General features: G+C 41.0%; 1 protein-coding gene across 6 annotated transcripts in view; it reads right to left on the bottom strand.

The window, feature by feature from the left end:
• ST7 (suppression of tumorigenicity 7) overlaps window positions 1–16,748 on the bottom strand; it is a 164,382-nt gene that overhangs the window by 12,396 nt on the left and 135,238 nt on the right. For 5 of the 6 annotated variants that reach the window (XM_013947840.2, XM_067315084.1, XM_013947839.2 and 2 more), the window contains 2 exons: window positions 16,205–16,307; window positions 1,630–1,780 (listed from right to left, as the gene is read on the bottom strand). In XM_013947840.2, coding sequence (XP_013803294.1) covers window positions 1,630–1,780; window positions 16,205–16,307 — 254 coding nt within the window. Of the gene's footprint in view, window positions 1–1,629; window positions 1,781–13,639; window positions 13,738–16,204; window positions 16,308–16,748 lie in introns of those variants that run through there. The other variant, XM_067315100.1, reaches the window with a different exon arrangement.

Genomic DNA, 16,748 nt, shown 5'->3' with positions numbered 1-16,748 from the left:
AGTTAGATGGGGATGCTGTACACTGACTTCAGGCACAGATGACTAGACTTCCTATTTGGTAGTGGGACTGCAGGGCAGCCAGCCTCCTATGCCAAAAGCTAGTCTCTGTAAACAGGCCCTTGAAGATTCCCCAGCCTGACAAAGCAAAAGATTTATTCAGGATTCCCTGCAAACTACTGCTCCATAATGGGATAATGAGGCCTTATGCTAAAGGACTTCTACAAGCATCTGGAAGAGAAGAAACACTACAGAAAGGCAAACCACTGAAAATAAGCCACTGGGAAGAAACTATGACAGAGAAAATAATAGACTGGGAGAAATTACAGGAAAAGAGCATGCAGGTAGGACAGAGCAAAACAATGCAGAAGACCAAATCCTCGATGGCAATGGCATGGGTTACTGAGCAGGGCATTCTATACACCTAGAAACAAAGCCATTGCTTCCTCAGGAAGCCTACCTTGCCAGTTAGGCAAGTTCAGGTCATTTAACACTGACTGAGACAGTAAGTCAAGTGACTTTCACAGCTAAGATATTAAGTGCCTTTCTGTAGGAAATATTGTGGTGACAAGCTTTATCTTTCCTAACAAAGCTAAATGAGAACAGCAAATATATGGAGGGAAAAAAAATGTGACAGAAAAAAGGGAACATATGAAGAGGGTGAAGGAAAGCAGAAGAAAGCAGAGCTGAAAAAGGGAACTGGGTAATGATTAGAGAAAGAAAAATCTGTGTAAAAAGCCCACAATGTATGGTTCTAAATGCTATTTTTTAATTCCCGGGAACCTGAAAAGAACAATTTTAGGAACAAAGTTAGGTCAGGTTGCTTAGGGCCATGTCCAGTTGAGCTCTGAGCACCTCCGGGGATGGAAGTTCCACAAAGTCACAGCAACCTGTTCCAGTGCCTCACCACTTTCGTTGTGAAAACTTTTTTTTTTTCTTATGTCTAGAGGGAATTTCTCTTTGGCAACTTGTCTGTTGCCTCTTCTCCTTCCACTGTGCTCTTCTGAGAAGAGTCTGACTGTCTTCCATATAATCTCCCCATCAGGTGGTTGAAGACAGCAACTGAATCCCCTCTCTCCCTCCCAAAAGTCTTCTCTTCTCCAGGTTGAATAAAGCCAGCTCCCTCAGCCTCTTCTCAAACACCACATATTCCAGTCCCTTAAGCATCCTAGCGGTTGTCTACTGGACTTACTCCAGTTTGTGAATAAAAATATCATAAAACAATGTTTTGTTTTATGGTTTTAACTACATGTTAATATTTATCTGCTTTTTAAGCACTTTTATAGTTTCCAATAATAAAGCATTCAAATAATGACAAACAAAACTCTGCAACTCTGCCATGAGGAAGGTAAATTATTATTCCCTCATTCATGAGTAAGAAAACAGAGCACAGAGAAGATGGGAAATGTTGTTCAGTGTTATGCTAGAAAACAAAACTCAGGACTTCATAACTTTTTTCCCATTAAATGAAGTCTGTATTTTCAGTTTACATTTCAAATATTTCAGTACTAGTGAGGGTATAACTGACCTCCAAAATTCCCACGTACTGTACTTCACCAAAACCTATTATTTTCTCATGACATTCAGTGGAAATATATGATTAGTTCATTTGTAAGAAAGAGAATTACTTACTGCCTTCCCATGTACAGTGTAAGAGATTCAATGCCCCCTCTACTCTTTTCCAGTGTTGAAGGTGAAAGAAAGCATATGCTATTGCTTCACTGTCCCCTCTCTTCAGAATATGTTCAGGGGGCAGAATCAAGCTTTTCATTTCTAGTAGATACTGCAATAAAAAAGCAGAAGACAATTATTTCAGAAGTAATAAAAAACACAAAAAGCTGCCTGCAATTCTATAATGCACGCTGAAAGGTCTATTTCCCTAAAGTACTTTCATTCATAAGCATTTCATCAAATGTGTAACATCACCAACTGCACTTGAAGATAATTACTGAATTATTCCCAAAGACTAAGATATGCTGACAGATGGTTAATGCTGTGCTCTTCAGCTGTACTATGGGGACCATGGAGAATTTCAAAATGAGATGTCTCTCTTATCAAAGGGAAAGAAAAAAAAGGCTCAAAGGAGAAAGGAGAATCTAATTACAAGAGCTTTTTAATTAAAACTGTTTATAATAAAATGAAGAAGACATTAAGCAGCTTGATGCATATAGTCTTTCTATGAGAAAATATGCACACAGGTTGCATTACTACATTACTATCAATTAGTTATCAGGTATGTAAGTATGCCAAGGCTGGCAGGCATCAGAGTAGCTACCAACAAGTTTTATTTTTTGTAAGTTTTGTTACTTTGTAATGAATGTTGTGTGTCCCATACAATACCTAATTTTCAGAAAAAAGTATCTGATGTTTAAATTAGCTATTCAAAATATTTATTGAAAATAGTATGAAAATGAAAAGCACTACTGACTAAACCCACAAGCAGTTCTCCCAGTACCAGTTCCCCCATAGCAGAAGGAGAGTGAAAAACTCCGAGGGTTCATGCAACAGCAAAAGATTCTGAACGTCATCCAAGAAAGGGATCTTTCTTTGCTTTTCACACCATGAGCTAGACTGCTACCAGTTCAGCAGAAGTTAGTTACCTTATCACTGGTGTTACTTCATTTCAGTTAATGGAGGGAAAAGATACAGATTTCACTTCTCAGCATGCTTTGCAGGGAAGAGAAGGACAGACAGAAATCACAGGCTGCTGAATCCATTCCTATTTGTTAGTTTTCCTCCACAAAGTATAACATTTCCCAGTTGTGCATTGACTTCCCTTCAATAGGATACGGAAAGAGTGCCCTCTTCCAGGATGCCCAAGAGCAAATGTTCTTCCCGTTAGACTACTTAATACAACAGGCAAGAGTTAGCAGGTGAGTCGAACAGCACACTGTCAGACCATGACGTAAGGACAATTTTGCCTGCAGTGTTTGGATGAATTATAAGGGAGTGATTCTACTGTCAGAAAGGAAGACAATTACATATAAGGGAGGGAGATGAGATGGCTGCTTTAGCCACCAGGACAAAAAGATAAGGCCGCAGAACTACTTGGATAAGAACCTACAATATTTAGTGACAGGCTGGCTGTTTGGGAGAATTAAAATGGAGTTAAAGACGATAAAAGGACTGCAGGTCTTAAAGAGAATGAGTTCTGTCATTGACAAAGTTAAAGAAGGTATGAAGGAAAGTTCAGGTCAATCACCAGCAAAAAGACAATAAACATGCAGCCCCTCCATTTTACACTGTGCCTACACACTGTGCTTACCCACTGTTCTCTGCTTTGGTTTTGAAGAACAAGGACTGCAGAATCTAAGGACTGACAAGAACTGAGTGCAGGCACTCACTAGAAGGCAACTACACATCAAAGGTGAAACAAAAGTGTGGGTGATGTCACCCTCTTCACAGCTCCTGTTAAATACAGAGTTTTGTGAATGAAAGTGCAGGGCATGCTTGCACATTGGCTCAGTGATGCAGAAGACAGGAGAAAGCCAAAGTGGGAACAAATACAAGTTAGTAAGGAAGAAGCTAGTGAAGAGAGGAGAAGAAATAAATGGGACTTCAGAATCAACCTTGGAGGAAAGGAAGAGGAAAGGACAGAAAGCAATGAGAATTAAGTAGGATGATACCATGAAGGGCATCCTAGAAGTTTTTGCTCCCCTTTTTTGCTCACCCTTTTGCCTGAAGAAGCCTGGAAGGAGCTAGTCAAACAGGCAAACAATTTGAAGAAACAAGTTCAAAGCAAAGAACTAGCAACACTGGGGAACAGACAAGTAATTCAAAGCAGAAGGAGAAATCATGCATCTCTCTGATGCAGGTAACAGTATTAAAGGAGGGAAAGCTGAATTAGTAGCGGGAGTACTCTGTGTGACACTTGGATTTTCTCTAGCAGGTTTTAGAAACATCAGAGAGAGCTGTAGAGCAAATGGATTAATGGAAGGAGCTGCAATTTATTTGGCAGGACAATCTGAGGGGGAATTAAGAATGGCAGAAAGGACGGAATCAAGAGCTGACAAGATGGAGGGAACTGCCAGTCTTAGAGAGAAATAAGGGAATATGGCTGCATGAGCTGCAGGTTGCTAATTTATTAATTTAGAACGTAACTCTTATCTCCATATTTTTTGTGGGAAGTGGGAAGATAAGTTCTCAATAATCCAAACAAAGGAGAAAAAAGCCAAAACCCCCAAATATTGGAAGGAAAAAAACAGGAAGGAATGTCCTACTTCCAGGAGCATTAGGATTAAAATGTGTTATATTGATTCTTATGTATTGCTAGTTACCTGCTTATGATTAAAAACAAATCAAGTGGAAATATCTGATGGAAGGATATATCTTGACACTTGCAAATAATTCTTAGTCCTCTCTCATTTCTGATGATATATACAACTATTTTTTCAGTCTGCATTTTTCTCAGTTTCAGGAAGAAGAAGATATTTGTGAAAGTTCCTCAAATCAAAAATGGTAAACACTCCTACCACAGCTGCTTTCCCAAATTAAGTCCTCTGATCTGGTTTAGTGATATTCAAGAAGGCCCACACAAAGTTGATGGATGGCTCAAGTCCCATTCAGGCCTCATAATAGTCTTTGTTTCATGCACAAAGGTCAGTTTCACCTTTTTGGGCATAAAGCTGTCAACTAATTTATTCTGGAGGTATTGCCAGTGTGAATGCTAACTGTACATAGCCCCGGAGAGCCCTTATCTGGAGCACTCTGTACAGTTCTCATCATGAGCACTCAGGGACAAAAAGATCACATTGTACAAGTACAGAAAACAGCTAATCAAAGAAATGGTGAGCCTGCTCTGTGAGAGGATGCTTGAAGGCCTCCATTTGTTTAACCTATCTAAATAGGAGTAATGTTTACCAAAAGGTACCTGGTGGTAGACAGAGCTTGATTATTATATTATGGAAGGAGAGATATGGCTGTCCATGAAAATTAGGATTGTCTTGATATCATAGAATATAATATCCACTCTTGTGTTGCTGTACTTTCAAGGAGAGTGCAATGGCCCTTAGAGCTTGCCCCCTCTTGGAGGTTTGGCTGCCAAGGCTCAGGGGCCAACCAGGGACAGTGCAGCTGAGGGAGGCTCCCTTGCTTTGGTGCTTTGGGGACAGGCTCACAGACAGGGCTAAGGGCCTCAGAGCCGGCCGGCCCCTGTCCATGGGAGCTGCTTTCAGCTGAGGCTCCACTGTGGGGGGCCTACCCCGAGCTCCAGCCCTGCTGCCTTGCAGCTGTGTCTGTGCCTAGCTGTGGGCCCCCGATCCAGGTCCCCACCCCAACCCATGGGCTGACTTCCCGATCTAGCCTCAGCCCCTACCCTGACCCACAACCTCACTTCCCGGTCTGGCCTTGGTCCTGTCCTGCTCGTCTCACTCAGCAGTAGTGGTGCAGGCCCTGGCTGGCAAGGCCCCTGCCCTGCCAGCCCGGGGAGCCCCCTCAGCTCCCAGATCCCTCCCTCCAGGGAGCCACTGGCCTGTGTGGCGTCCTCATAGAAAGCACCTCACGCTGGGGATTGCCAAAATGGGCTCTTATTAATATGAAGTTTACAGCTGGATAAAGAATGACCATTCTCTTTTACAGTAATTCTGAGATTTCAAACCTTGGATTCACTCCAAGTCAGGCCTCCAACCACAAGTGACAGATTTCTCTGTAACATGGAATGACTATTTTCTATCCAGCCCCAGGAGGGAGTGGGAACCCTGGAAGCTCCGTGAGCCCCAGGCAGTTCAGTAAGTGGGCTCTCTTGGAGCAACTGTTTCTGGTAGCCTCAATCCAAGCAGTCCAAGGACATCTGACATCTAAAAGCCTTGGAGCATATAGATCCAGGGACCACGGGCCAGGGTATTCAAGGTTTTATTCCCCTATCAGGTCATGAAGAAGGTAATTATGGAGATGAATGGATGGGATTCAGTAGCCAGGTAGGCTACTGACACGGGGATACTTGACAGGAAGGGCTGAATCACAGTGATTTGCTGCATTTCTGGCAGATTGTTACTGAAATCAATAGAGTTCCCCTGAAACATTTTGGATTGAATAAACAGACAAATTCCCATGTAATGAAATTAAATGAAGTAAATCTTTCGTCAAAAACTGTCCAACCAGCTGTAGTCCTCATGCTCTTAATGTAACATGTGAACCACATGTCTTGATGGACTTCTGCATGCAACAAAATATTTATCTCTAGCTCTTAGACAAAATCAGCCAAAGACATCTGCACATGGTTTCCAAGACACTGTTACTGCACTTAATCAAAAATACTACACTAGATAGGCACAGTCTTCTCTTTAGCCATCAACGACTTCAAGGTGGGAATTTGAGTATTTATGCCATAATAGTTCCAAAGGCCTCCATCCAGAGTAGGGCCTTGTTCTTATAGACAAATATAAATGTAAGACCCTACCACAGCGGTAAAACAAACGGGAAAAAAGGAGTGTAAGCAAAAAAAAAAAAAAGATGAGAGGAAGGACAGTGGACAATGAAGACAGTACTAATTCCATCTGCCTTTAGGAGAAAACAACCTACACATCTTGACAGATACTCTGTTAAACTGTAACTCCTTATAAACCTGCATTCTCTTGGATTCAACTTTGATCTTTCTGACTGAAGGAATAAAACTTCATTCCTTTTTTAAAGCTTTGAATACACAGGGAAGACTGCAGCCCTACGCCAGCCTGACAGGGCTCTGAGCCCAAGCATGGTTCCAGTGCAGAGGGAGGGTCTGGTTAACAGGCTAAATAAGAAACTTATCAAAGAGCCAGCATCATGGAGGCAAACAGAGATGGCATGCACAACACATCTCCACTCTCTCTGAAGTTATTTTAGAGGATAAATGAACTGCAGTTGTTGTACTTCAGTGACGAATGAGGAGGTTTAATTAGACTAGAGGTTTAACTAGACCAAGAAACAATACAGGGCTATCACAAGTGCGCAATATGACACTGTACTCTCTCAGGCAGAGCTCTCCAAAGACCCTACCTTAGAGAAAACCACTAAAGGTCTCTCTCTTATGCAATGCAAACTTGAGCTGCCTCATGCAGCTATACTTATTATTACAATACAGAGGTGCTGAAACTTGGAGAGATCATCATGACAACTCCTTGCTCCTGATTCTTTGCCTGGCTGATCCCAGCTCTTTCTCTGCACTCCTCCTCTTCAGATTCTTTTCATTAGCTCCCTCCTCATCAGGTCTGTCCTGCACCTTATTGCCTCTCTTCTCCCTCCAGGTCTCCAAGCCCAGCCAACACAACAACCCCCTTTCTTTCTCCGAGCTTCATATTTCTTTCTTCCCTTTCCAGTTGCCTTCTAGTTTCAGCCACTTCCTCTTTTTTTTCCCCTCTCCTGTTAGCTTTTTCTTCCTGAGCAAGCAGCTTTAAACTCTCTGACATCTAAGGGCAATTTAATTACCAAGCCAGGAACAGGGAGACCCTCTACCCAATGTCTTTCCAAGTTGCCCTGTCTGTGCTGAATATGCTATCTTTTTTTTTCCTGTTGTCTACTTGCCAACCAGTCCTGTCTTCGTGCGTAGGGCTGCTAGGGATAATAGAAAGCTGTAGCTCTCCTAATTATGCCCAATGCAAACTGCTCCAGGTAGTACACAGCTGCCTGCAGCTCTTCCTGTCCTCTCCTCCATCCAGTTATCTGGTTCTCAGGAACTGGTTTGTTAAATCACTGCCTCTATGTTCTCACCACTGAGTCTAACCAGTTTTCTTTCTTTTCCCAGGTTTCTTTATTCCTGTACACCAGGCGAGCTTAAGTCCACTCCGGATTTGATTCAGGTGCTTCCCTCCTCTATGCTACCTGGGTGCAGCAGGCAGCCATGAGAGCTCAGGACAGACACGTTGCTGGCTCCAGCATCTACAGCAACCAGGAATGCAATGATGGTGAGAATCTGACCTGGCCCAATAGTCCTGGCATCTATCATAACTGCGTTGACTCATGCACAGTCACATTAGCATAGGCAACAGAGCTGTAAGGAGTTATGCAGAACAATAATTTAGGGGCTCTGAAAAGCCCTCCCTGTGTATGCTAAGCGTGATAGGTTGACAGGCTGGCAGTTTGGATAGGCTGCAACAGGGCTTTCTTAGGAGAGCAAGGGAATATCTCAGACACACAGGACTTTTTCCCCACAAAATGTCTACTCATTGCTTTAAAGTAGAGGAGAACCAGTCATTCACAAAAGAGGGTAAACAAATCGTTTGCAACCTGGCAAAATAACGTGTTTTCTTCTCTAGCCGAGGCATTAGAAATGGCAATACCATCTGGGGACATAATTTTCATTTAAAAAGGAATCAGCTCAGAGAAAACAACCTAGAAAATTTCAGCCAGAATGACCTAGTCTTAACCAAGTTATGAGCAAATACTGAAGTTGTCCAATGATTTCTGTCTTCAAGAGATGGTTCTACCAGCCCTTGTCTATTGCATTCTTTTGGGTTTGGGTTCTTGTGGTTGTCTTTTTTGTTTTCTGGACTCTCTCATTCCTTACGCCAGACTTTCTCCTCTCAAAAATCTATCTTTTAGGAATTACAAAAAATTACAAAAAGGGGAACAGCATTTTTCATGTGTTTTCACAGAGTGTTTCTGAGCTGGTTACCTGACATTGTAATAAGAAAAACATGAACAAATGCATAAACAGATATTCCTCAGCTATAGCCATTCTGCACACCTATGGGAATATACTTTTTAATAAGCGTTTGGAGGATGACAATGGAAACTATTTGCATTGTTTTAATGCCAGTAGGTGCAAACAGAACCTATTGTGTTAGGTGCTATGCAAACGTTTCCTGGTACACATGAAGAGCAACATAGTGGAGTTTATATTTCTCTTACTTCCTTGAATTGATTGAATACACATGATTTATTTTATTTTGTTGACAGCACTCTGGACACTAATTCTCCTCTGCTGGGAGCACTTTTAACATTCCCTATGTAATGAGCTACTTCAGTGCCCTTTTATAAAATAAATCAACCTATTGAGAAAGGTTTCCTTCCTTTCCTCAAAAGTGCAATTTGCCTCTGAAATTACAGCTCAGACTGCAAATAAGCAAATAGTCACTCCTGCACCTGTGTCAGCACCCCTCCAGAACAGAATATGAGAATTTTATGCTATTTGAACAGGAACTCTCCTTCTCCCAGTGAGACGAACAGCACAAGCTTAAAACAGGTCCAAAATACTGGATGCTACATGCACAAAGAAGCCACTTCTAGGTCACTTTACAAGTTCTTGCTGGATTGATGGTAATTAAGAAGTTTCATCATTTTGCTGGAGAAACAAAAAACAAATCACTGTCTCAGTGAACAGTTAAAAGCTCTCTTAAATATGTCTGGAGTAGTTTCTCTGTAATATCATGGTGTGTGCATAATAGATTCATTTCCCATCTGGTATATAAATTGTTTGCATTATTTGTTTCTATTAGCAACTACAACTTACTAAAAACCATGCAAGCATTCAGACACAGTTCTACCCCCAAAAGAATTAAAAGAAAGAGGAGAGGAAAGAAATGAGAAGGTACGAAAGAGAAAACAGGTAAAACTTTACAAGTGTTTAACTTAATGGTTGTTTACATCCTTTTAAGAAACAGTTTACACACAAATCTGGGACTTAAGGAATATCGGTATTTAAGTTGTCTGATTCAGCAGACTTCAGCAGGTAGTCTCAACAGATCATCTCAAACCCTTGGCTTATGCAGCATACCCATACAGCTACGTGCGCAACACACTTCCGGGTTACTTTTAACAATTAGATATATGGACCTACATCTGTTTTCTCTCCCCTTTCACTTTACTGAACAGCTAATGTCTTACAAATGACACAAGAGGGGGCTTTTCAGGAGGTGTTTGAATGCAGGGAGGGAGCCTTGCAAATCAGTTCAGAAAGGGTGTTCCACAGTTGAGGAACATCCCAGAAACAACTGTAGTATTTTATCAGCATTAGCTTGGGATAGCTGCATTACATATAAGCTCCAAACACAACATCATAATATTGATAGAGTCTTGTGTTTTTTCTTTCATAAACCCCAAGAATTATATACTTTCCATGACCTAGGATGTACTACACTCTTTTCCATACACATCCCTCTAGAATGACACTGATATCCCAGCTGCTTCAGTGATACTTGTCATAAATTGGCAATAAAACCTTTTCCTTTTTAAACCCCTAAATTTCTGAGCAGCACATTGTCAGACAGTGTCAGCACGCTTCCTTGGGACCAACACTCTACAGTGCATGACACTACACTAAAACAAACGTATACTACTCCCTAGAATCTCATTTAAGACAGAGATGTTTGAATAAAATGCAGACACTTTATATGTTCACACCAAAAAGAAGCAAAGAGAAAAGTTGATGAGCAATTCATTGGCATTTCAACTGAACAGCTCAAGTTGACCATGAGCCAGCAAGGCGCTCTTGTGGCAAAGAAGGCTAATGGTATCCTGAACTTCATAAGGAAGAGCATTGCCAGTAGGCCGAGGGAGGTAATCCTCCCCCTCTACTCAACCCTGGTGAGGCCACACCTGGAGTGGCGGGTCCAGTTCTGGGCTCCACAGTATAAGAAAAATGCGTATGGAGCTACTGAGTGAGTCCAGTGAAGGGCTACTAAGATGAATAAGGGACTGGAGCATCTCTCTTATGAGGAAAGGCTGTGAGAGCTGGGACTGTTTAGCCTGGAGAAAAGACTGACAGGGGATCCTGTTAATGTGCATTAATTTCTGAAGGGAGGGTGTAAAGAAAATGGGGCGAGATTCTTTTCAGTGGTGCCCAGTGAAGGACAAGAGACACTGGGCACAAATTGAAACACAGGAAGTTTCTGTCTGAATCTAAGGAAAAACTTTTTTATTGTGAGGGTGACTGAGCACTGAAACAGGTTGCCCGGAGAGGTTGTGGAGTCTCCAACCTTGGAGATATTCAAAAGATGTTTGCACATGGTCCTGGGCAGCCTGCTCTAGGGGATCCTGCTTGAGCAGGGGAGTTGGACTAGATGTTCTCTAAAGGTCCCTTCCAACCTCAACCATTCTGTGGTTCAAGACAAGATAGAGGAAGTGAGAGTTAGAGAAAGAGAACGGCCCTGAGGGTTGAATGAAGATAATTAAGATCTCCAGGGCAGAACTGTGGATCAAACAAATGATACAATTTGTTGTGATTCTTCTCTTAGTGGAATTTACAGCTCTTTGCTTTGTCCTCTTTCCTGCTGTACTGCTGGCTTCATTTCCTATTGGTACCTTTTTTTCCTCCTAAAAAGAACTCTGAAAATACTCTGGCTATCCAAGTGCTTTCTTTTTACAAAGCCAATCTCTGCCAAAGTATAAAACCACAATTTGCTGTAGCTGGAATGTTCCAATAACATAAATAGGACAAAGTCTGTAGATACAGGTAGTATCTTATATTGGGTATTTTTCTGGTACAGCTGAAAAAATTGCACAGTTCTCAAGCACAGAGAGCACTTTTTACAGGTATAAGGTATCTTCAGAATGAGAAGTCGCGATCAGTTTGACAGTGGGTATTTTTCCACTGCAGTCAAGAAAGAGATTATAGTTCATGTACCTGAGCTAGCCTTACACTACACAGCTCAGCTTCCAGAAACAACACAGCCAGGTCAACACTGGTGAACAGCTCTAGTGTTTGCCCAGCTTCTTGGATAGATTCAGCAGACTGTGCTGACCTCTGTGCTGCCTTTGTTCATTTAAACCTAGTTCCGATATCTCCATGTGTCACATCTCAGCTTCAGTGTAATCCCAAAACAATAAGAATTTAATAACCTATGGCTGAGGCTTACTGGACTGATCTCTGGGAAGTAAATTGTTATTGAAATGTACCCAAAAGTAGAAGACCACCCTGTGGCAAGATAAACTGTCAAAAGAAGATTAACTGCTGGAAGGTTGAGTGCCTGAAGAAAGATTATTAGCCATATTACATCTCTGTAAAAGACATTTTTGTGTAGACACAAAAAAAAAACCCAAGGTGATGAGAAACCATCTAGTAACAATGAAACAGGGTGTATATCACAGAAAACAGCCAACATTTGAATATTTCTGTATTTTCATTGTCAATATTCAGAGGATTCCAATATTTTCTAGAGAAGAATTCTAATTTTGTCCATTTGATTACAAGTATGCAAATCAGATTTACAACTAATAACTGAGTAAAGAGTTCCATAGTCAGACTGTTTACTAGCCTTTTCTATTTTCCTTATCTTTTAGATCTAAAGATGGCCAGTTCCTTTGCACTCAAAACCAATTATAACGGATAATGAATGTATTTACTTATTAGAATGATTTTCAGTGCACCAGTAACTGTAGTTCCATCTTCTTTTGCCAACACCTTTACATAGATACTGAGTACATACATACTGAGAGGATTCCTGGAATCATGCATACACGCTGACTTCTATGCAGAAGGTAGGTGTTTTTGCAGGGTTTCTCACCTCTGCATAACAATGAGAATCTGGGATATTTAAAAATGTTTCTTCTTAAAGGATTCCAACATCTCTGAATTATGTTCAAAGCAATGTTTAAGAAGTATAGCTGACATCTGCAACATCATTATGGAGCATCGGACTGGAATCTGGCTATACAGCTCTTAGGGAAAATAACAGCATTGTAAGAATCCAGTGTTTGTTTTACACAAACCTGTATTAGACCACAACAGTAGTCCCTTGTTGCTAAGCCCAGCTCAGCAACATCTATGAAGGCGGTCAGACTGTGTTCCCTGCTTTCCCATTGTCTCACAATCTCATTAGCAAAGATTTGCTATTTCCAGTTAAATGTGTCTAAAATGCAGAACGTTACTGGATAGTAATAGCCTTTTCATGCAATGATTCTAAACTATAATGATTTGCACTGAAAATGGCAAAACCTCATTCTAAGACAAAACAGAAATATATCGAACTGTTTAAGTTTTCATCTTAATAATAAATATACAGTTTTCTCTTTAATATTATAGTTCCCTATTTTCAAGCCTTCTGCCAGGAACTTTGCAAATGCTTTAAATAATTTGTCAACTTTATAATTTATTTTTTGCTCAGTCTGAACAAGAAACTCACTACAGTGTTTAAATCCTAAGTAAGCTTTGAAGATCTATCAGTTTTGAGGCACTGTTAGATTTTTTGTGATGCTGCTTGATAAAACTTATCTCCATTTAAGAACAAATTGGATATGCCTTCAATCATAATTGAGCTGGAAATTGAGGTGTAATATCCATACTCTGCATAAAATTATAACTGCAAATACATAATACATACAAGAGGGATGTGGCACTACTGGAGCAAGTCCAGCGAAGGGCCACAAAGATGATTAGGGGACTGGAGCATCTCTCCTATGAGGAAAGGCTGAGAGAGCTGGGCCTGTTTAGCTTGGAGAAGAGAAGGCTGAGAGGAGATCTTATCAACGTGTACAAGTATCTGAAGGGAGGGTGTCGACAGGATGGAGCCAGACTCTTTTCAGTGGTGCCCAGTGACAGGACACGAGGCAATGGGCACAAACTGAAACACAGACACTTCCATCTTAACATGAGGAAAAACTTCTTCACTGTGAGGGTGACAGAGCACTGGAACAGGTTGCCCAGAGAGGTGGTGGAGTCTCCTTCTCTGGAGATATTCAAAACGCGCCTGGATGCAATCCTGTGCAATGTGCTCTAGGTGACCCTGCTTGAGCAGGGGGGTTGGACTAGATGATCTCCAGAGGTCCCTTCCAACCTCAGCGATTCTGTGATTCTGTGATTCTGTGAATTGCCACCTTAATATCCTTTGGCTAATAGAAGAAAGAACATGAGTGTGAACTTAGCCGTGCTGTACGTTCATCTACATTAGGCTACACTGTTTGAATGTTAAAATATGAAGTAACTCCCCCCACCCCTAGTCTGCTTCCTTTACCACCTCATTATACTGATAATTTATACATCTCACAAAGGTTTTCAATTGCAAAAGTACAGACTCTGAAAAACTGGGGGAATCAATTAATGATGTGAACTGGACTGAAAAGCTCAGGAACTTAAATGAGGCAGAGGACTGAAGTTTCTTTAAATCAAAAGTAGAAAAAATAACATGGAATTTGCATTCCACAGATGGGGCTACCTGTCAGAAAGGGAGATTCAGCCTTTTAATTAACAATCACCTAAACAGAAATTGGGGAGTGAGCAGAGGATCACAAGGGATGGATAAAAAGACTGATCTGCAAGCAAAGCAGTATCTTGGAGCTCTGAAAACACACAAATTACGGGCTAATTGCAGCTTAACCTATGTTAGATTTTTCAAAGGAAATGAAGGCTGATAAGTATAAACAGAAAACAGAACAAGGAAAAAGGTAGTAAATGAAGACTTAGACTCAGTTTCATAGTAATGTTGAACATGGGGACAATAGCAGGATGAGCATAGGAATGCATACAGAAGTGGAAAACACTGCAGCCAGTAATCTCTATCTCCGAAGAGTGAAAGAACTGGCCCTGAAAATAGCCAGGCTGGCACTAACGACTTAAAACAAAAATCCACATCCAGAATCAAGTGATCCTGCAATGAGAAAAGTAAATGCAATACTGCTTATTTAATAAGGAGGGAAACAATGTGTGTTAATATGGACTCATTAGTGTGCAAACTATTAGAAAAGCTATTGAAGGAAAGAATGATCAAAAGCATGCAGGTAAGTGAGGAAAATAGAATAGGCTCCCAAAGACAGCTCATGCCAGGCTAAACTGATATCTTTGCTTTGCAAGATAATCCCCCACCTTTTTTTTTTTTCTTTTCTTTTTTTCTTTTCAAAGACAGAAAGGATATAGTACTCTGTCTGGGCTTCAGTAAAACAATTGGAAAGTTTCAGAGGAGGACTGGAATGGAGAGGTAAACAGGCAACCAGCTAGAAGAGAGGTATCAATGATTGCGTTGGACAAGAACCCATGGGGATAGAGAAAGTAAAACAGTTCCTTGGGAGCAGTTCTGGAATCAAACTGTACTTAGTATCTTCTAAACAGCTTGGTGCAAGAGCAGAGATCAGCTAATAATACAAAGGCACTCATCTCACCTAAATCTTGTTGTCTAAAACTCAGGCATTTATTTGAAAATAGTTGCGCCTTTCATAGTCAATGCAGAGAGAGGCACCTTGAAGGGAAAGTCTGTATACAGGAAACGTCTAAGATAGTTCCTTCTTTCCACTGCTTGTAGAGGAAGTCTAGATGATTTTGTTAAACAAACAGCCCAACTTTCAGACAGCTAAACTATGCTATTTAGTGGCTGGCATAAGAGGTATATCTTACGGAGAAAATGCTTATTTCCTGACATACACGGGAAAGAACTTTCTGCCATACATATGTACACATGGATGAGATTTTTTTTTTTGGGGGGGGGGGGGGGGGAACCAGACTTGGTGATCAACTGTAACTGTTGTGCAGGGTCCCTGTCTTAACACACCTCAGTCTTCTGATTCCCAGTGGAGGCTGCTTGCTTTCAGAGGGCAATACTGGAACAAACAGTAGGTTTGGGGGCTGAGATGCAGAGGCAGATCTCTGAGGGTGAAAAAGCATCTGCCCTTAATTTGCCTTTCTCTACCATGAACCTACATACTGCAGTACTGAGTAACAGGTGAGAAAATAATAAAATACATCAGTTCTTAGTAGCCAGGAGGCAAGATTCTTATTGCTGTGATATGTATCTAGGGAGGGGATTAGAGAATTAGAACATAAATCTCTCTTCTTACTGAACTTTGTAGTTTCAGCGATTCTTCATCCATGAGCTTTAAGTTTTCAGAGCTTAATGACAGGGTGCTGCATAAGGAATTACTAATGCAATTTATATGAAGCATACCAGGAACTCTAAATCTAGGTTCCTTTGTATAGCATGCTGAAAATACATTCTTACGCACAATCTTCAAAACAAAGAAAATATGCTATTTTAAACTAGATCTTTTATGGCTATTGTGTAAAGAATAATCTGTCTCTATGCAGACTTCTGTCCTGTAACATAGCATCTGGTGGTGCCTACTGCCCCAATCCACTATGTAATTGTTGCTCACAACAGAAGACTCACTTCAGCTAAAATTTCAAATTTCAAGGTCCATAGTAGAAGACACTTAATGTGAAATCCCAAATGAAAAAAAAATTGTGCATGCTATCAGCTTCTTTCCCTCCCCATTGTTTGCTCCCATTTCCACAACATCAACTTGTTAATCTAACTCAAAAATCAGGTCTTCAGCAGTGTTAACTCTACAACAGCGTTTTCTCCATACTCACTTTTGGCACATGTGGATTAAATTCTACTGCTCTGTGAATAGCTTCTACTGCATTCATCTCTGCTGTACTCAGCCCTCGCCTTGAGGCAGCCTCTGGAGAAAATCTACAAAAGCAAAGACACAAACACATTAGGTCAGAAATGTTAGCAAGTAAAAGTCAGAAAAGGAATCTAGACCATGGGCCCATGTAACCAGACTGAGCCAATTTCCTATGCTCTCCAAACTTCCATAGTTAGTGGAAACTCTGAGTGACCTATTACGTCAAGGCCAATGAAAATCCCAGCAGAAGTGGAAAGCGTGTTTGCATCTAATCATAGCAGGAAGTCAGTTCAAATAGTCAGTACTTTCTCTGTCACTAATCTAAATTTGCTCTAGGTATCTTTCTAGGGGGCATATTCAAGACTGAAATTGCAGAAAAAAGAAAAGCAAAAAAACCCAATGCCAAATAATTGTCGAAAAGTTTCTATTAAAAACAGATTTGGGAAGGTTTTAGGGAGGTTCCCAACCCAATGCCCCTGGGTCAGGTTGGGATGGAAGCACGATGC

This window comes from Apteryx mantelli, chromosome 1 (genome assembly GCF_036417845.1).
Source record: "Apteryx mantelli isolate bAptMan1 chromosome 1, bAptMan1.hap1, whole genome shotgun sequence".
NCBI lineage: Eukaryota > Metazoa > Chordata > Aves > Apterygiformes > Apterygidae > Apteryx > Apteryx mantelli.
Note: the sequence above shows the minus strand (reverse complement) of the source record. Positions and strands in the feature narration are given on the sequence as shown.